General features: G+C 45.5%; 2 protein-coding genes across 2 annotated transcripts; one reads left to right on the top strand and one right to left on the bottom strand.

The window, feature by feature from the left end:
• The first annotated feature begins 1,939 nt into the window (after positions 1 to 1,939).
• Positions 1,940 to 14,722, top strand: LOC122911265 (butyrophilin-like protein 1). Its single transcript, XM_044255779.1, has 9 exons — positions 1,940 to 2,117; positions 3,368 to 3,715; positions 7,315 to 7,596; positions 7,715 to 7,915; positions 8,161 to 8,181; positions 8,495 to 8,521; positions 11,068 to 11,094; positions 13,619 to 13,645; positions 14,058 to 14,722. The coding sequence occupies exons 1-9, from the start codon at positions 1,940 to 1,942 to the stop codon at positions 14,720 to 14,722; spliced, it is 1,776 nt and encodes a 591-aa protein (XP_044111714.1).
• Positions 14,723 to 16,989: 2,267 nt separating this feature from the next.
• On the bottom strand, positions 16,990 to 17,751 carry LOC122906212 (ATP synthase subunit epsilon, mitochondrial-like). The gene is made up of 2 exons (XM_044247974.1): positions 17,734 to 17,751; positions 16,990 to 17,268 (listed from the first exon to the last, which is right to left on the bottom strand). The coding sequence occupies exons 1-2, from the start codon at positions 17,749 to 17,751 to the stop codon at positions 17,116 to 17,118; spliced, it is 171 nt and encodes a 56-aa protein (XP_044103909.1). The 3' UTR covers positions 16,990 to 17,115.
• Positions 17,752 to 19,770: the final 2,019 nt, after the last annotated feature.

The following is a 19,770-nucleotide window of genomic DNA, read 5'->3' as shown; positions in this document are numbered from 1 at the left end:
CTTCTCCGCTCTCCTGGAACCAGCTGCCTCTCAGACAAGAGGAGCCTGTGGCACCTGGAGCAGGAGCAGGCTTTGGGGCTTGAGCAGTGAACTGCATGTGCAATCTCTGAGAGCAGATTTGGGGCTGGCTGAGGTCTCACAGTACTGAGTTGGAGACGCTCCAGAAGCCCCAGGTTTTCAAGCAGGTGAGTGGGTTCTGAAGACACCTGCTGGACAAGAAGAGGTAAGTGGGGAGCAGATGCTTGGGAAGAGGTAGACAAGATCATGGTGGGGCTGGGGAGCTGGAGTGAATAATAATGAGGCTCTGAGAGGACCCAGGACAACTACAGTGGGGACTCCACTTTACTCATTTACTTAATGACATTTCTGTAGCATTCCTAGGAACAGGCACTGTTCTAATGTGCACTGACTCTCCATACATAAATTCATAGGATACTTCTTATGCCGTGGGATGAGATCTTATTACTCTCTCCATATTGCAGATAGGACTTGGGGCAGAGCAGGTCAAGAAACTTGCCTCAGGTGATTCCCACAGCAGGTGGCTGAGTGTGGAGGAGACCTTAGCAGTCAGCCCCAGAATCTGTCCTTCCCAGGACCACTGGCTGCCCCCGTCCCCCTTCAAGGTCAGTGGTTTGAGCCCTTCTTTCTGACCAGGTCTCATTTTATCCTGTGCTTCCCACTGCTCTGCTGGGATCCTTTATCCTGAGTCAGAAACTCCTCAAAGATAGAAAAGATGAGGGTTAACCATTCATGGGGAATTGTCTGGCTTCAGCTATGAGCAAGTCCATGTCCTTGGTCCTGAGCAGAAAAGGGCTGCAGGAGACAAGAGCTGAAATCAGGATGAACTCACCTATCAAAGGACCCCAGAACAACGTGCCTGTGGTGGGAGCCACAGTGTCCTTGAGGAGGACGCAGTCTGGTTGTCATGCTTCTCAGTCATTCTCTGGTCATAATTAGGGGGCAGCAGAAGAACAGCACACAGGAGCTGGTGTGTCCTTCATGGGGAGGGCCCTGAGTCTACGCCTTTTGTTCCCGGACATCTGTGGTGTCCCGTGACTCATGCAGATGTGGAGCAGGCCTCTGTGCTGAGGTGGGAAGGGTCTGGTCCTGTGGGCAGAGCAGGCTGGGCAAGTTTCCAAAGGGTTAGGAGGGCTTTCTTGGCATCAGGGTTGTGGGGCCCCCACCCATCAGCATACTGAGCAGTAGAAAATGCTGTGCTCCTACTGGGGACTGTTGCCAGCCCTGAGCCCTGCTGTCTGCTCTGAGGCCCAGAACTGTGGGCTGGCCTTGCTTCTTCTCTGGATGTGTCACCTGCCCCCTGCCCTGTGTCTCCCCAGCTCTGAGGAAATGGAGGATTGCTGCAGGGGCTCTTTGCTCGCCCATCTCCCCTCCCTGCTTCTCCTCTTCCAGCTGCCTACTGGGGGCTCTGCAGGTGATTGTGTCCCCTCACCCTCCCTGTGTCTCCCTGGGGTGGGTGAGAGCCCCCAGAGCTCTGCTGGTGTCTCCATCAGGATTGGTGGAGTCCCGGGCTCTACCCAGATTCTGGAGATGCCCCAATTGCTATTTGAAATTAAACACATAAGAAGAATCCCAGAACTGCAAAATAAGGGCAGGGGAGCATGACAGTTCTCTAATGAGTTTAAGTCTCTAAAGTAAAAAATGTGAATTTCCCTATGAAAAGTATGAAAATAATTGTCCCTTTATTTTTTTCTTTCCTGGCTTTACTGGTACTTCTATTTCACAAATATTTATAGGGCACTGAGTACATGTTAGGTGCTACTCTGTGTACAAAGCAGACAGTCTCTTTCTTTACAGAGCTTACATTCTGGCAGGGACAGTGAGTACTTGTCCTGTACCAGAACCGCGTACAGTCCATGTCTGTTAGTGGAGAGAGCATAGGACAAGGACGTAGAGCAGGTGGGCCAGTCAGGGCTGCAGGATGGCAAGTGGGCAGGCAGCAGTGCTCCATAAGGTGGTCACTGTATGTAGTGAGATGGGAACAAATACATGGAAGAGGTGGGAGGAGCCTATCTGGATCCCATGGGAAGAGGTTCTCCACAGTGAGGAGCAGTCATACAAAGCTCACAGTGTGCCTGGGTGTTCAAGGAGCAGAGGAGGTGAGTGTTGGCCCGAGCAGAGTGAATGAGGGGGAGAGAAGCAGGAGTTGAGGATCAGAGAGCAGGGAGGGTCTTCCTTAATGGGCTCAGGATCACTTGGGCAACTGCAGAATCATTGAAGGGCTTTGGTAGAGGAGGCACATGGTTTTGGTTACAGGTTTAAAGGTTCACAGACATTGACTGGAGGGAGGATGTCACAGGGAGGCTAGTAATTGTCATCCCCCAGGTGAGACAGATAGTGACTCAGCCAAATTTGAGTAGCACAGGAGCTGAGAAGTCAGTGTTTGGTTGTCTGGTGGGGTTTGTCCTGCAGAAGTGTCCTGGTGTGACATATCGACCAGGTCTTAGAAGACCAAGGCCTGCGAGGGGCTGGGGGCAGTGGGATGAACCCTCTTTGGTAACAGGTAGTAATTTGGGTCTTGTGAGCAGTGGAGTGAAGGCAGGTTTTTGTTTATTTATTTATTTATTTGACAGACAGAGACCACAAGTAGGCAGAGAGGCAGGCAGAGAGAGAGGAGGAAGCAGGCTCCCCGCCGAGCAGAGAGCCCGACGCGGGGCTCGATCCCAGGACCCTGGGACCATGACCCGAGACGAAGGCAGAGGCTCCAATCCACTGAGCCACCCAGGCGCCCCTGAAGGCAGGTTTTAATGGAAGTAGCTGTGAGGTCTAGTTTCTAGCACACATATAATTCAGTAGAAGACAAAGACGTGGGCAAAAACAATAACTTTAGGAGCAGGTGTAGGAAAGTTTCAGGTGTGCTGCAATGAAGAGGATGTTACCCCTAGGCCACAGTAGTGCTCTTTGGTGAGTTTTCAGTCTTGTCCTAAGAGGAGGCAGGTTAGAGCTGTGGTTTTTAGAGTGTGGTCTCTGGAATGTCAGTATCAGCTTCTTACCACCTCCTCAGAAATGCACATTTTTGGACCCACTCCAGATCTACTGAACCAGGAGGCCTGGGGGTAAAGCCCAGCAGTCTGTGTTCCACAGGCCTTCCTGGTGATTGTGATGCCTGTGGAAGGTTGGACCTACTAAGTTAGAGAGTCCTTCATGGAAGGACCTGGAGTCAGGAGCATAGGCTTCTGAGGAGACTCTTTGACACCATTTCTGTGTTTCAAAATTGTTGTAGGATAAAGTTGTCCCATTAGGAGTTGTCATAGTTTAGTCCCTCAGTCAGGGCCTCCCTCCTGCCAGTGTGTTCTCTTCCCTGTCCTGCATCTCTCCAGCTTTCTCACTCCTATGTCTGTGTCCACAGAGGAGTTTATGGTGATTGGCCCCTCCGAACCCATTGTGGCAGTGCTGGGTGCGGACATCACGCTGCCATGTCTTGTGTCCCCGGCCATGGATGTGGAGAATATGGAGCTGCGGTGGTTCCGCTCCAAGTTCTCAGAAGCAGTGCTCATCTATCAAAACCAGCGGGAGCAGACAGAAGAGCAGTTGGCTCAGTACAGAGGGCGAACCTCACTGGTGAAGGATTTCCTCATCCAGGGGGAGGCTGCAGTGCGCATCCACAATGTCCAGGCTTTTGACAATGGGCTGTATACCTGCTTCTTCCGAATGGGAATCTTCCATGAAGAGGCCAGTGTGGAACTCAAGGTGGCAGGTGGGCTGCTGATCGATATTTAGAGACCTGCAGTATTGGCGTTCGGAGCCACCTCAGGGTCTAAGTTAATAGCCCTCAATTTATACAAGAGGGAAAGTGGTCTTTCACTCTTCATTTATTCAGTATAAATATATAGAACTCCTGGTGCGTGATAGCTATGTTCTCTGCACCTGGATATCTCAGCGTAACAAATAAAGTTCCCTGCCCTGTAGAGTTTATATTATACAGACAATAAATAGCCAAATAGATAGGTTATAGACAACATTAGAAGGTAATGAGTAGAGACTTAGCCAAATTAATATTTTAGGGATGATATTTCCAAGCAGAAGAACATTCACATGAGACACCTGAGGGAGGAGTGTGGCTGGTGAGTCTGGGCAGAGAGCGAGGCCACATGATTGGTGTGGAGGTGAATGGGAGGGTGGTGAGAGGTGACTCTCCAGAATATAGAGGTGTTCCTGGTCCAGGTGCCCAGAGATGGGATTTATCAGGAGAAGCCCATGAGTAACACACACTTGAGCAGATATTTGAGTGAAGCAGACAGTGTTCTGAAATGGCCTTCGGTTGATGGATCTGTGTGGCACATACACAGCATGGTGATTGTGGGTCTGAGCAGTCAACTGAATTGTCCTGGGCCTGGAGTGTGTACTCCCGGATGGATGCTGTTGGTGGGATTGAGGAGAAGTGGATAGGAGTTTTGTTTTCGGCGTAGTGGGGGTGGTAATACCAGATCATCAAAGGCTTTGTGTTCTCTTATGCCACTTAGATGCAGGGCTGAGGGAATTTTCAACAGAGCAGTGGAGTGAGGTGTGTGAGGGCAGGTTTGCTTTGGCAGCTGTAATGGAAGGTGTATGGAAGGTGAGCAAGATTGGAGGCCTGGATGTAGTTATGGGGTGGAGAGGATGGCCCCCTGCATTCATGTAGGGGCAGTGTGGTGGGAAGGGAGCACTCCAGCATCAGAGAGTTTTGGAAAGTAGACCCAGCTGAGTGAGGAGATTTGGGGACAAGGAGGGTTTAGAGGTGTGGAGAGAAGGGACTTCAGGTACTCATAGGTCTTTTTGTTGTTGTTGTTGTTGTTTAGTGGTCGATATATTGATTTTATGTGTAAGCTGCAGATTGCTGCTATAATGCTGTGTAACACAGACATAGAAATCTCAGTGGCCTGTAACAACAAGCATGTATTTAATCTGGCATTCAGGAGTTCAGCTCATCTGGGCTGTGTTTGGCTAATCTTATTAGGTCTTACTCAAATCTTCAGTCACGTAGGGGAAATATAATTAAAAACATAATCTCCTAACTCAGAATCTTGTCTCTAAGATAGTAGGAAGAAAGGTCCTTTTTATTATTAAATTAGCATTAACTATAATGGGCTGTGCATCACAGAGATTCTATTAAGAAATGCAAGGACAGAAGAAATCTCATCTTTTCCATACGCAGACAGAACTCATTCCATCACGTTCTCAGGATCAACAGCTATGAGCTCTCAAGTAGGTGGACTTGCCAGCACTGTTTGTCCTAGATGGGCACCTAATATTTTCTTGGAAATTGGGTGAGCCTGTAAGTTAGCTAATTGGCTTTATTCCAAGGAAAACCAAATTCTCCTACCTTAAAAAAAAAAATTCCAGTGTAGTTAACATAGAGTGTTATACTTATTTCAGGTGTTCAATATAGTGATTCAACACTTTCACATATACTCAGTGGAATTTTCAACAGAAACTCTGCAGGCCAGAATGAAGTGGTATGATATATTCAGTGTGCTAAAAGGAAAAAAAAAAATCTGCAGCCAAGAATCCAGCAAGGGGATCATTCAGAATAGAAGGAGAGATGAAGAGTTTTGCAGACAATAAAAGTTAAAGTAGTGTTTTTTTTTTAACCGATTCTCCCATCGTGATGACAGGCGGTGATTTTACATGTGCATCGTGGTGTACACTGAGGTTAGGCTCCTACCCTGGCAGAGAAGGGGGAGAGAGGGCTGCTGTCTTGCTTGGTGTGAGCAGTTCAAAGCGAGGGCTCCCAAGTCCTTGAGAAACACATTCTTGGATCACAGAGCTGGCAAAAGGCCTAATTATTATTATTTTTAAAGTACTTATGTGCATTTCAAAGAGGAGAGAAAACACCCAGAATCACAAGTTTCCTCAAGTAAATGCTATAAGAAAAGGCTGGGAAGGGGCTCTCTTTCCCTATTTTCAACAGGGGCAATAAGCCTCTTATTTTAATATATTTTGTCCTGACAGTGGACCTTGGCTGGGTTTGCTCAGCTGGTGTTGTCCAGGTGGCTATCGGTTGATGTAGGACAGTTTCAGCTGGAAAGGCTGCTCTAGCCTGAAGATGTCTGTCCTGTGGCAGAGGACAAGGCAATGGTGGAAGCAGTTTCCAACCTCTGCTAGAGTCACATTCCCTGAACTCTCAGGGGCTGAGTCAAGTCACAGGATGGAGCCCAGAAGCAGAGTGTGAAGGCATTAACAATAGGTGGCAGAGGGCTGGCTGGATGTAAAGAAGAATGAAAGATTAGGGGTATTTTCATCATTATCCTATCATAGTTGAGGCCAAAATGTATTAGTTCAGGATTTGAGTCTGAAGCATCTGTGAGGAATCCTGGCACAGGTAAACCAGAGATGTGGATATTAGGGAGTGAGATGAGGAGGTATGTAGTTGGTGGAAGTGATGACCGAGTGGCAGTGGGTGTGCCCGCAGATGCTCTGGAGAGTGTGTGAGTTGAGAAGAGCAGAGAAGGATAGATCCTGGAACCAAATTCCTCCTTCTATCCCTCTGGGTGATGGAATTCCCATCCTCATGGTTGGGGAGAAGAGCCTGCTCTCTGGGCCTGCCACAGGTCCCCACGTTCCTTCCTTCTGTTGAGGGAGCATGAGGCTGGCTGAGGACAAAGAAAAAGCTGGCACCTTGCACTCCCCCCCCCCATCTGCTCCCCCTAGTCATATGTGTAGCATCCCTCAGGCAGCCTTGACTGCCATGAACAATAAGCAAATAGTTAACTTGCCGAGCTCACAATCCTGCTAGACAGGAGTCTCCTTTGGCTTACAAATGTCCTAAATCTCACTAACAAAGACGATTGATAGCAGGATTGTGACATCCCACCAAAAAGTCTCCCAACTATCTTAATCTTAATGGCTGGTCTAAAGACAACATTGATCAAGGGCAAGGCCTCTGTATCCTGGTATCCTGGCACCCTGTGGGCCCTTTTTAGAATATGAAAGCTCTGTTGAAACCTCCCTTCCCCTCACCTTCCCCCAACCGCAGGGTACATAACCTGCCATCTCTCACAACCCAGGGCAGCAGCTCTTCCTGCCCATGGGTCCTGTCCCTGTGCTTTAATAAACCACCATTTTGCACCAAAGATGTCTCAAGAATTCTTTCTTGGTCATCGGCTCCGGACCTCAGCCCACTGAACCTCACCTAGGTTCTAGAACTTCATCACTTCTGTTCTCCATGGCAGGATCCCTGCGTTAATCCTTGTAGGGACCACTCCCCCAAGGAGCCCCCAAAACTCAGTGCTGCGGATGGTATTGTGTACAGGAAGGTTCTGCTGGAATCCCTTGGCTCTGGGTGGCCTCCTTGTGCTCTCTGCCTTCTCTCTTTAGGTGTGGGCTCTGCCCCTCAAGTGCACATCACAGGGCCAGAGAAGGACGGGGTTCGAGTTGTGTGCATGGCCTCAGGGTGGTTCCCAAAGCCCCAAGTGCAGTGGAGAGCTCTCAGTGGAGAGAAGTTCCTGACATTCTCTGAGACCCAAGCCCAAGATGCTGCAGGGCTGTTCACCATAGAGGCCACTCTTGTGGTGAGGGACAGCTCTTCAGGGAATGTGACCTGCTCAATTCTCAACCCCATCCTGGGCCAGGAGAAGGCAATGGCCATTTTCATCCCAGGTCAGTACTACTTCCCACTCCTAGAAGGGTGGGATGGTCTGATTGGGGGTCCCTGTGTGTGCTGGGCTGGGCTGGGCTGTCAGAGCAGTGCCCTGATGGGGTGTCTGGCTGGGCACAGAACCCTTCTTCCCTCAGAGTTCTCCCTGGAAGCCAGTTTTCATGGTGATCCTGACTGTTCTGATGCTCCCAATCCCTGGGGCTGCCTTTTACATCATGAGAGAACATACTGCAAAGCTCCAGGAGACACAGGAATGGGAGAAACTGCACAGAGAAAAGGAGGAGGTCCAGCAGATAAAGGAGGAGGCGCTGAAGGCCAGAGGTAAGGCAGGACAGGGCCAAGGCAGACAAGTGTGGAAGCTGGTGCAGAGGAGAAGCAGACAGTAGGCCCTTGGCCAGGAGCAGGGGGCTGAGGAGGACCAGAGAGGACAGGTGGGGCTGTAGAGGCTTGAGGGGTCTGGAGTTAGATATTCTAGGAGACATGCAGATGCTCTTGTGGGTTTTCCAGGTACAGTCTTTTCTGCTCTTAGTGATGGGAGTTTAACTGTATTTTTCACTTTTTTTCAGATGAACTCCAAGCAAATCTTGGTACGTTGTGTCCTTTTCCCAGAAGTTTCTGTGTCACATTTGTAGGAGACATTCTGGTTCTTAGCTCACTTGTTTCTTTCTTTCTTTTTTTTTTTAAAGATATTATTTATTTATTTGACAGAGAGAAATCACAAGTAGACTGAGAGGCAGGCAGAGAGAGAGAGAGAGGGAAGCAGGCTTCCTGCTGAGCAGAGAGCCTGATGCGGGACTCGATCCCAGGACCCTGAAATCATGACCTGAGCCGAAGGCAGCGGCTTAACCCACTGAGCCACCCAGGTGCCCCAGCTCACTTGTTTCTTATGTTGCCTTTCAGATTGGAGGAAATCTGTTTACCTGGCTGGTGAGTGACTGTCCGGATGTCCTTGGGTCTCTTGCGCCCTAAGCCATAGCTTTCCCTCTCCGTTTCATGCAGAGACACATGGACCCATCCCTGGTGCAGAGGTGGAAACTGGTGGGAGGCAGAACTTGCTCCACGGGCTTTCCTCAGCTGGGCTATTGTTTCGCACATGGTGCTTTGAAACCTGGAGTGATGGGGGTCACTGGAGTCCGTGGTGCATCTTGGGTTGATCTACCCGCCTCCTTTGTAGGATTTTAGTCTTCACTGCAACTGGTTCTCAGTCAACCTGAATACTGTGGAACATTTTAGAGAAACTATATAAATAAATGGGGTCATTAAATTTAGGAATGTGATCCCTTCACATAACACCATTGTGGGAGAGTCTTTTCTCTCCCGTTCCTGGAGGTACTGATCACAAAGTGTTGGGTAGAGAACTGGGCAGAGCTTGGGCGAGAATGTCATGGGATAAGCTGTCAGTGATCCAGTGATAAGTTTTCAGAGAATGTTGGCCAATTTTACCTTAGAGCTCACCTAACATCCTGGTCCTTAATTAATCTCCTCTTTTGTGTTATTTCCCATATGTCTCTTTCCTGGAAATCATTAGATGTAATAATGATTTCTTACACTCATAATGTAAGTATGTATAATGTATAATAATGTATATATTATTCCCTAAAACATTTTCATACATTGTATAATTTTTGAACTTTAAAGCAATTGAAAGCAGATGGAATAAAAATTTTACATTTTTTTTCATGTGAAAATTTCTTTATTTTGGGATGTGATTGATATTGGAATTCATTTCAGAAAAATTTTGTGGATGAAATTTGTTAGTATGATGCATTTTTTTTTGGTAATCGAGAATGGTTGGACACTGTATTTTTCTTTGAAGGAATACTATTTTTTATTGAAAATTTATTTGAAATGCACATTTTGGCTTATTGTTGAATCCCCCTGCACCCCTTAAAAAAAAGAAGAAACAAATTTAGATGTTGACTGTATTTATGCTGAGTACCTCCCACACTGCTACCAACTTTTTAAACATGAAATTTCTTTAGAGATTAAAATTCTTCTCCATTGGCCCCAGGAGGCCTACCTGACTCTTACGGGTTCAGTGTTTCTGCAGAAGTTGTGTCTCTTCTGTTGTTCAGAAAACCAAATGCATATAAATAACTGGCCTTGCAATGCTTGTGTGCATAAAGTTGAATGAATAACATGAGTTTTTTCACCTTAGAGATTTTTAAAAAAAGATTTAATTTATTTATTTGACAGACAGAGATCACAAGTAGGCAGAGAGGCAGGCAGAGAGAGAGGAAGGGAAGCAGGTTCCATACCGAGTAGAGAGCCTGACTTGGGTTTGATCCCAGGACCCTGGGATTATGATGTAAGCGGAAGGCAGAGGCTTTAACCCACTGAGCCACCCAGGCACCCCCACCTTAGAGATTCTTTTTTTTTTTTTTTTTTAAAGATTTTATTTGTTTATTTGACACAAAGAGAGATCACGAGTAGGCAGAGAGGCAGGCAAAGAGAGAGGAGGAAGTAGGCTCCTCGCTGAGCAGAGAGCCCAATGCTGAAGGATCCCAGGACTCTGGGATCATGACCTGAGCTGAAGACAGAGGCTTTAACCCACTGAGCCACACAGGCGCCCCTACCTTAGAGATTCTTTTTTTTTTTTTTTTAAATATTTTATTTATTTATTTGACAGAGAGCGATCACAAGTAAGCAGAGAGGCAGGCAGAGAGAGGAGAAAGCAGGCTCCCTGCGGAGCAGAGAGCCCAATGCGGGGCTCGATTCCAGGACTCTGGGATCACGACCTGAGCTGAAGGCAGAGGCTTTAACCCACTGAGCCACCCAGGCGCCCCAGAGATTCTTAATGTCATAATCAGTCGTTCAATTCTGTGTTATTTTCATTTGTCTCTTTGGACTCTGCTGAATTTATTTATTTTTAAAATTTTGTCTCTTCTGGTTAAAATTGTTTTTCTTGGTTGACTCTTGAGTCCACTTGTCTGTAGGAGAATAGAAGTTGAATAGTTAAAAGTGCTTTTGATTTTTAATTTAACTGTCATTTTGATGGTTTTACTATTCAACCACATGTATCTTTTTAAAAAAAATTTCTTTTCAGTGTTCCAGAATTCATTGTTTATACAGTAAACCCAGTTTTCCATGTAATACGTACCCTCCATAATACCCACCACCAGGCTCACCCAACCTCCCACCCTCTTCCCTTCAAAACCCTCTGTTTGTTTTTCAGAGTTTTTATTTTAATGTTGTGGTTTTTAAGACTCAGAACACTAACTTGGCAAAGGTCACACAGCAGCAATTGGCAGGCATGGAACTCAGCCTGCAATGCCGGCTCTCCGACCTGTGGTCTAGGGAATTTCCCAGAACATCCTATTGTCTGCCCATGTTAGGAGGGTATCTCCTCTCTAGCCTCTCTCCTTACTCTGTTATAGTGTCACCTGTAGCACAGAGAGGAGGCAAGTGCCAGTAGATCAATGCTATGCAGACTTGTTCTGGCTTATGTCTCACCACAGTGTCTTCCCTTTCAGCCTTGAAGAAGGCTAAATTGTATGCAGGTAAGTGACTCAGTTTCCCGTGGCTTTACCTTCCCAGCCTCCACTGTGCCACCTTCTCTGTCATTGGACCTCACACCAGGATGGGGTTGGTGTCCCTAATCTCCTTGTTATGTTTGTTGTGTCCTTCTGAAGATTGCAGGGACTGTCCTTGGGAACACAGATCTGCCTCTATTCTGACCCATCCTCTACTGTAGGTTGCTGTTAGAATTAGCAACACCCTCTGAATGTACCTTGTTCACTAATAGTTTTGTTGGTACAGTGACAACAGAGTGCTCATTTGTAAGGGCATTTGGACCATGGCATTGACGGTGTACTTCAGAATTTGCTGTCTCTGGAAGATTTCAGAAATCAAGCTTGCCTGCTTAGGACTCAGGTCTTCCTTAAGGGATCTTTGTTTCTGAATCCATTTTGTCCTGAAATTCCTACCTCTTTTTGGATCTTGCTTTGGTTTTCCTGTTTTTTTTTTTTTTTTTTCCCCCCCTGTTTCTCTGGAGTGATGGTCTTCATTTTGTTTCTGCATGCTCTGACTCCTTGTCCAAGCCAGGTATCTTCCTCTAAACCTCCATGGTTGTTTTGGAAGTAGTTTTCTTTAGGTCAGCTGTTCTGATTCTCAGATCCAGAGCCTCCAGGATGTGTAGGGAGTTCTGGTAATGGGTTTGTGATATTCTGACCATTATATACAAAATCTTATGTAACGTGTTTGTATTATAGCATTAAGAAATTGATTTTTTAAAGGACAGTAACTTATAATTGTTCACAACAATTATCACTCCTTTTAGGAGAATTCTGGATTTACCTGATGAGCTCAGTACTGGATAGATTTATTAGGGGCAATGTGTGAGGATTTCAATAGGAGAAGCTCAGAGGAGTGAAAATTGTTTACCAGAGAAAATTTGGGAGTAAATCAGGGAACAAAAAGCTGATTGGAGAAGAGAGGAGGAGATGGGAAGGAAAGTAGAGAGCCTGTGATTCCTCTCAGAGACACTTTGGGTGACTGAGAGTAGAAGAGACAGTTTGGGTGGCTTTGGGTAGGAGAGAGACCACAAATGACAGCCATGGTTGTTAGAGTTTGAAGTACACAGAGGACATGCAAGTTATTGGGTGCACAAAAAGTAATAAACTCCTTGATACATGTTTGAGAGATACCTTAAAAGACTTATATTTATGTTAATGTGTTTTGAATTAATTCTCTAACTGGGTTTGCTTCACATAATGAGGCCATCTCACTCTTCCAAAGTTGTCGGGGGAGGAGTGTGATCCTAGGGTTGCAGAATATGGGTCCCATGTTGTCGGCAAATATTAGAGAAAGTGTCCTGTTCTTATTTTATAATTGTTCTAATTTTGTTCTGGAGTCTCTGTCCTGTCGGAGGTAACAGCTTTACCATGCGGACTTCTCAGGGTCTAATGACAGATACACATTTGCTGTGATCAGTTGACTTTTCTTCTTCCCAAAAGGGAGTATGAAGTTTGGAGGAGTTTATGCTTTGCGTCACTGAGGGATGGGGTCCCTCTATTTTTCTCTTGTTCATTTCAGGACCTCACTTTATAGAGGGTAGCTTGATGTTGTCCTTAGGATAATTGGGTTTGAGGTTCCATCTAGGTTTTTGGAGAAATTGTTATTCCACCCCTGCTGCATTTGTATCTTTAGTTCCTTAATCTTACTCACATCTGTAAAGTCCTCTCTGCCAAAACTTATTCACAGTTTCTGGGGATAGGACACAGCCATACTTGGGGGCTGATCATGTGTGGTGTCTCCTGCTGCTTTTGATCTCTCTAGGTGATTATAGGGAGAAGCAGGGATGTTTTTCCTTGCAATACTCCATGATATAGGGAAGAAAATTCATTACTTTCTTTCACTAGATGCATGTCTTTCTTGCTTTGAACTTCTCTCTCTCCTTCCTTGAATCTTCTTCATTACCTCTTGATAGGGAAGATTTCTCTGGTGCCATATCCTGAGTTCTCCTCACCCATGGCTGAGAGTCATCCTCCAAGTGAAGATCCACCAAGTTCTATTGCCTCTACCATGGCTTTGAGTCAACCTGCAAGTTCAGTTCAGCCAGTTCTTTATAAGTAAATGGAGGCCTCATAAATTTTGATCTCCTCGGTTCTTTCTCAAGAAAACTTAGCTTTCAGGATGGATATGTGGCTAGAAATTGAGAAAGCCTATTTTGATAATGAAATCTGTGCAAAGAGCCTTCTTTTTAGGTCAGTATCCAGCCCCTCAGTGGTGTTAAGCTTTATGGCTTGGGTTTCATGGGAACATTGTAACATGACGGCTGTGGGTGTATGATAGAGAGAGTGTGCATGTGTGTGTGTGTGTGTATGTGGTGTGTGTGTGAAAAAGAGAGAGAGAGAGAATTAATGTATGTGAAAAATAAATTTATCAGGTGAAAGCTTCTAAAAACATTTTCCCCTATAAGTCTTGGTTCAGTGTATTTCAGAGATAGGTACTAACACTGGTTTGTACAGTCTCCTCAAGTATCTGATTTGTTTTTCACATTTGTGCAATGTGGTTTTCTTGTAGATTGGCGGAAGGAGAAGTTTCAGGCCTGTGAGTTACTTCAGTTGTTTGGTTGCTCCTACTGCTATCCCATGGCTGCTGACATCTTCAGCTTGCTGTGGTGATACAGATGCTGGCGTCATCAATGGTGGTGGGGTGGGATGGGGTGGTAAAGGTCATGAAGCTGGGAATACTGGGTGTGACTGATACTGGATATAAATGGGTATTCTTTAGTGTTGGAGTCCAGTCTGGCCCTCAAGGGCCCTGTGACATGTCTAACCCCCAGATCAGTCTTATGCTTACTTCTTCTGGTTGGAGGGCTGTGTGCTTGAGCCAGAAGGCTCTCATCTCAGGAGCTTTGGTCCTCCCTGAATGCAGCTAGGTGTCTGGGGGTGGGGTGGTGGTTGTGTGCCTTGTTATGTGGTAAGGCAAGTCCTTGAATGATTGCTAACTGTCTCTGCAGGGTCTGTCAGTCTGGATCCAGAGTCTGCCCATTCCAGCCTTGATGTCTCTGATGACAAGACTAGTGTGACCTTGAAGGACTCAACCAAATACACAGAATTTGGGTTCTATAGCATCTTGGGTCATGAAGGCATCACATCAGGGTGCTGTTACTGGGAGGTGGAGATCAGGAATGCAGAAGAAAAAAGTGAGTGGGCCCTGGGGGTCTGTAGGAGAGATGTGGAGAGGAAAGACTGGTACCAGGAATCCCCAGAAAACGGGTTCTGGGTTGTGGGGATGTATTCATTCTCTTCCCTCCCATATATTTCAGAACACTTTGTGCCAATTCCCAAGAGGGTAGGGGTTTTCCTGGACCTGAAGGAAGGGGATGTCTCATTCTACAACATGACTGATGGTTCCCACCTTTTCTCCTTCTCTCTTGCTTCCTCCTCTGGGACTCTGTTTCCATACTTCAGGTTGAGGGAAGGAGATGTGTCCCTGACCATCTGCTCTGGGGTGGGTGCGCCTGTGCAGCCCCCTGTACCTGTTAATAACCCTCCTTGTTCTTCAGAGGAGCCTGCAAGCCTCTCAAGACAGGGGTTCAGTTTAGGCTGTGGTGTTGATGGTGATCTCCCAGAGGCTGAATCTCCATTACTCCCCTGTGGTCCTGAAGCTATGTCCCCATAATGCTTCAACCCTGTCCCAGATTCCTCATAGTGGCTCCTCCTGGAGCTGCGCATTCCCAGGGGTAATAGCCTCTGAAGTTAGTCCTGAATGACCAGGTGGCTTGCCCTTCTTTTCTGGATATAGACTGCTGGGGTGAGTTTATGAGAATAGTCGGTTCATGCCTTATGCTCAGGTAGTAGAAGATAAATGTTGACTTTTTCAGCTGTAATGGGGTTGGCTGAATTTTGCTATTGGAAGTCATGTTTCTTTTGATCATGAACATTATTTCATGGAGTCTTTGTATTGTTTTTATATGAAATAAGATGTCTGAATTATGCTGAAAAATTAAATGGTGTTTATTTTATATAGTTTGAGTTGTGCAGATGAACCCAGAGGCTATGGTGGGTTACCAGCTCTATTTTAGGAAATGTGCACTCTGACTAAAAGACATTGTCCATCTGAACAGTTCTGAAGAAATGTATGGCTAATGGACTTGAAGAAGATTGGAGTGTAATATTCTATTGTACGTGCTTCCTATTCTGGAATACTTATCTTAATGAACCTTAGTAAATATCTGTTATTTCTTAAACACTGGTGCTGCATTAATTCAGGGAATGGGAAATGAGAGTTTGGGTTTCCTTGTGAGTCAACAGTTGGAGAGAACGGAACTGCTACCAGAATAAAGAGGTAAATGAAGATGAGTGTTTTCAGACCCTGGATGAATTGCAGAAAGCTTTGTCCATGAGCACAGTTCCAGAATCTATGTACGGCTTCTCAGTACTTCTAGTCCAATTGTAAAGGTGGATATAACCCACAGGAAACACAAGGAAGCCAGACTGTTGAGGACTCAGACCTTAATGAAGAAAGGTTTGTTGGCTCCTGAACTAGAACACCGACCTGTTGTGGTTCTGGGAGAGATGAGGAAGACACTGAATTGGAAGTGGGAGCAGGAGGTCACAGATCTCAATTCCTGCCTGTGACCAAAAATAGGAAAAGGACTGGAGTCAGGTTGCATATTTCTTTCTTGTCATGTAGATGTGTCCTTTGTATTAATTATCTGTTTTCCTTCTCCCTTCTAACCAGTATGATTTTATGCAAATTGTCCCTGGTAATATTTCAAATATAATCTCTAGGTAACAGATTAGTCAAATGAGTGTGGCTGGACTTAAGGAATAAATATAACTGATTCAATGCCTGAGACTGCCTGTTTATTCCATTTTGGGGAAAGAGTGAGAACTTTTTTACTTGTTTAAGTGTAGCTCTGTAGATGGGTGAAAATGTGCAGCTGTTGTTTTGTTATTTGGAAGTTCCAATGTGAGTAAATGGTGTATGTGGAAGTTGAGGAACTAAAAGTGTGAAAACTGCCCATTATCGAATCACTGTATTTTGATTAAAATCTACCCTGTATGTGCCCTACTTGTTGATACCGGATATCATAAATGTTTCATTTTTGCCATGTGGCACATTTGGCACAGTCTTTGTCAGTTAGTGCACTGTTGGGTTTGGCCATCAAACCCTGAGATGGTGAATGAAAAGACTCCTCCAGACACCTTCATAGGTGAAAGGAGAGGCCTGGGGACCAGACACTCTAGTGGCAAAAGGCCTCCAGGCAAGCTTTGTCTCCAGTTTCATTGGGGTCATATCAATACACCAAGCACAAGCACAAAGCAAGGAGGAAAGAGTAGCCTTAATGGTCAGGACAATAATATGTGGGGCAGCGTGTGGTAAGGACAAGGAGGCTAGGAGCTCATGAAGTACATGAGCACCACATGTGCCTGTTTCTCCTCAAAATTCAAACATTTACTCCCTAGATGAGACCCTTGAGCTGCAGTAAGAATGTGGCCACTTTCAGCCAAGAAATTTTGATGGAGGCCTAATGCTCTGGGCATTCCTCCTTTGTTTTTCAATTAGACTCATCCAGGGAGGCATATGCAAGTCAGATTTTGTGAATGCAGACACTGGATTCCTACAGGGCACCAGAGGGAACACAGCAAGATGTAGCAGGAGTAAAAGCTTTTTTCTTTTGTTTTGTTTTGTTTTTTTTTGAACCATATTTTAATTTATTGGCATTGTCAATCGAGAACAAGACAGGATTTCTTTTCATGCAAGGAGATAGTTTTCTTTCTTTCTTTTTTTTTTTAGATTTTTTTTCCTTAATTTATTTGACAGACAGAGACCACAAGCAGGCAGAGAGGCAGGCAGAGAGAGAGAGGGGGAAGCAGGCTCCTCTCCGAGCAGAGCCGGATGTGCGGCTGGATCCCAGGACCCCGGGATCATGACCCCAGCCAAAGGCAGAGGCTTTAACCCACTGAGCCACCCAGGCACCCCGGGAGATCGTTTTCAATCTGTCATAACATGGATCCACACATCTTTACCTTGGAAAATGTAGCATTTCAAGCTTTAGCCAGGGTAGATTACTCTTTTTTCAGTTTCACAATTTTTGCAGTGCTGCCAGAAGTCTTCTCAGCATTTGCTTTGAACTCGGCCTTCAGTGCATCTCTCACTACTTTTGCACAGATCTGGGAGTACTGGATGTAGCTGAGCCCAGCCTGTTGCCAGTACGCCACCTTGATGTCACGAGGGTGGGCATGTCAGGTCGAATCACGAGGATGCCTCAATGTTGGCTCGACGCACGGCCCAGCAGCAAGAAGGACTCTTTGTGTTTTTAAAAAAAGATTTTATTTATGTATTTGTCAGAGAGAGATTGAGTGAGCACATGCAGGGAGAGTTGCAGGCAGAGAGAGAGAAGCAGACTCCCTGTGGAGGAGAGAACCCAAAGCAGGACTTGATCCCAGGACTCTGGGATCATGACCTGAGCTGAAGGAAGACATGTACTGAGTGAGCCACCTAGGTGTCCTAGTTTTGGTGTCATTTCCCCCTTGATCTTATAATGCTGCTGACAGTGGCTTGGAGAAGACTTAGATTCTCTTGCCTTTGGGTGAATGAGTATGGCATCGTAAGCAGGTTGTGTTCTAGAGGGCTGCCTCCCAGGGAATCTTGCCAGTTTTCTAGTGAGGGTTTTCCTGCCCAACAGGCTTAGTCTGCAGCATGTTGGTGAATTTCTTTCCTATCAGGGGACTCTGGTCCCACCTGGTCCAATAAACAGAATGTCAGTCTTATTCTTTCAAATGTATTCCGTTTTTTGGATGCTCTACCTCAGTTCTAGAGGAAATTTCTGCTTACTGTATCTTCTACTTCTGGTTTCCATAGAGCTTTATTTTATCTCGTTCATAATTAAATACCTCTTTCTTAATAATTCTTTCTATCAGATTTTCCCTGTTAAAATGACTGATTTGGCTTCTGCCTCCTGACTGGACACTGGCTGATACAAACGTCTAAACTGAACTGTATGTTGGAACAGGGCACTTCTCATAGTATATAGGAAAGGGTAGTGGAAGAATTTTCAAATTTACCAAACAACAACAACAACAACAACAACAACAACAACAAACCAATAAAGTCATAACTATACTCTTTGGGATCTGTGCATATATTTTAAATGCTCTACATGTTAATATATTATCTGACATGTTCATCTCCTCCTTCCATATGGCTTGTGGCTTTATGACACTGGATTCCTTTTAGATGGGCTATGGTATATTTCCTTCGAAATGGAGGGGAAAGGAAGGTATGGATGTGATATGAATTATCCACACAAAAAAGAGGAATCTTTTGAAACAAGTGTACCAGTTGCCCATGTAATTCCAAAAAGAATGGTTAAAACCATCATTCTTGGGAGGAGTGAGGTCAGCATCATGGCAGAATGAGTCCTTCCATTTGTCTCCCCCTTTCTGTTTACAACTAGTAGGATTCCAAAACCCAACAAAGTTTCCTCTGCATAGCACACCAGATGCCAAAGAGATCCATCCATGTTTACATGTGAAGAAGGCTGTATTGGGCCTCATGGAGACCAGAGCCCACGCAGCTTGGTGGGGCCTGCTATCCTGGCTTCTACAATGCTCACCTGTGACTCCTGTGGCCAAGGAGCTAGGGTTGGAAAGGAGTGACTGAAAGGCTACTTGGTCCTGTGGGCTGTGGCTGGAAGACCCCCTAGTTATGAAGCCATAGAGCAACGTCCTCTGAGGTAGGGTATCTGTGACCAGGAGGGGACAGTTAGGGGAAGGAAAAGGCAAGGGAGGGAGGCAGAGAAGAAGAAACACTTTATGCACTGTCTGTCCTGAGAGTTCAGCAAGAGAACTCCCAGGTCCCTGGGACTCCTGAACTTGAGGATCCTCCTCCTGGAGTGTGGGGCACACCTAAAGCCCAAGGGCTTAGTACATACTGGGCCCTCCAGTGTGCCAGCCTCCTACTTTTTTTTTCTTTAAGCTTGGTCTATACAGCTACCAGGGCTACTCTGGTAAGAGAAACCAGAAACTTGTTCTCTTCTGTCACCTGCTGTAATACTAAAGAAGGGCCTCTAACCTCCCACCCATGAACTGTTAGAATCAAAGTTAGCACATTTTTACCTACAAAAGGTGTTGGCTACTTCAAACTATTTGGCATAGGAAAATCTCATTAAAGAGCATGAAAAATTATGGTAATATGGTTTTGCTAAAAGAAAATGACAGTTCTCCAGCCACCAACCCTACATTTACAGAAGATTGTGATCTAAGTAATAGAGAATTCAAAATAACTGTCAGAACAGAATTCAGCAAGATACAAGAGAATCAGGCAGTTCAATGAACTCAGTAATAAAATAAATGGATCAAAGGAGTACTTTACCCAAGAGACCAAATTTCTAAAAAAGCACCAACCGAAATTCTGGAGCTGAACTCAGTAAATGAGATGAAGAATGCATTAGAAACATTGGAAATAGAGCAAATCAGGTGGAAGGGAGAATACATGATCTGAAAGGTGGAATCTAGAAATGATTCAGGTGGAAGTGAAGAGAACTAAGGTTTATTCTTTTTTTTCAAAGTGAAGAAACCCTGGGGTGCCTGGCTGCTTCAGTTAGTGGAACTTCTGACTCTTGATCTTTGGATTGTGACCTGGAGCCCTACGTTGCATGTAGAGATTACTTAAAAGAAAAACAAGCTTAAAAAATGAAGAAATCTGGCAAGAGCTACCAG

The sequence above is a fragment of the Neovison vison genome, chromosome 1, assembly GCF_020171115.1.
Source record: "Neovison vison isolate M4711 chromosome 1, ASM_NN_V1, whole genome shotgun sequence".
NCBI classification, from domain to species: domain Eukaryota; kingdom Metazoa; phylum Chordata; class Mammalia; order Carnivora; family Mustelidae; genus Neogale; species Neogale vison.
This window is presented reverse-complemented; position numbering and strand designations above follow the sequence as displayed.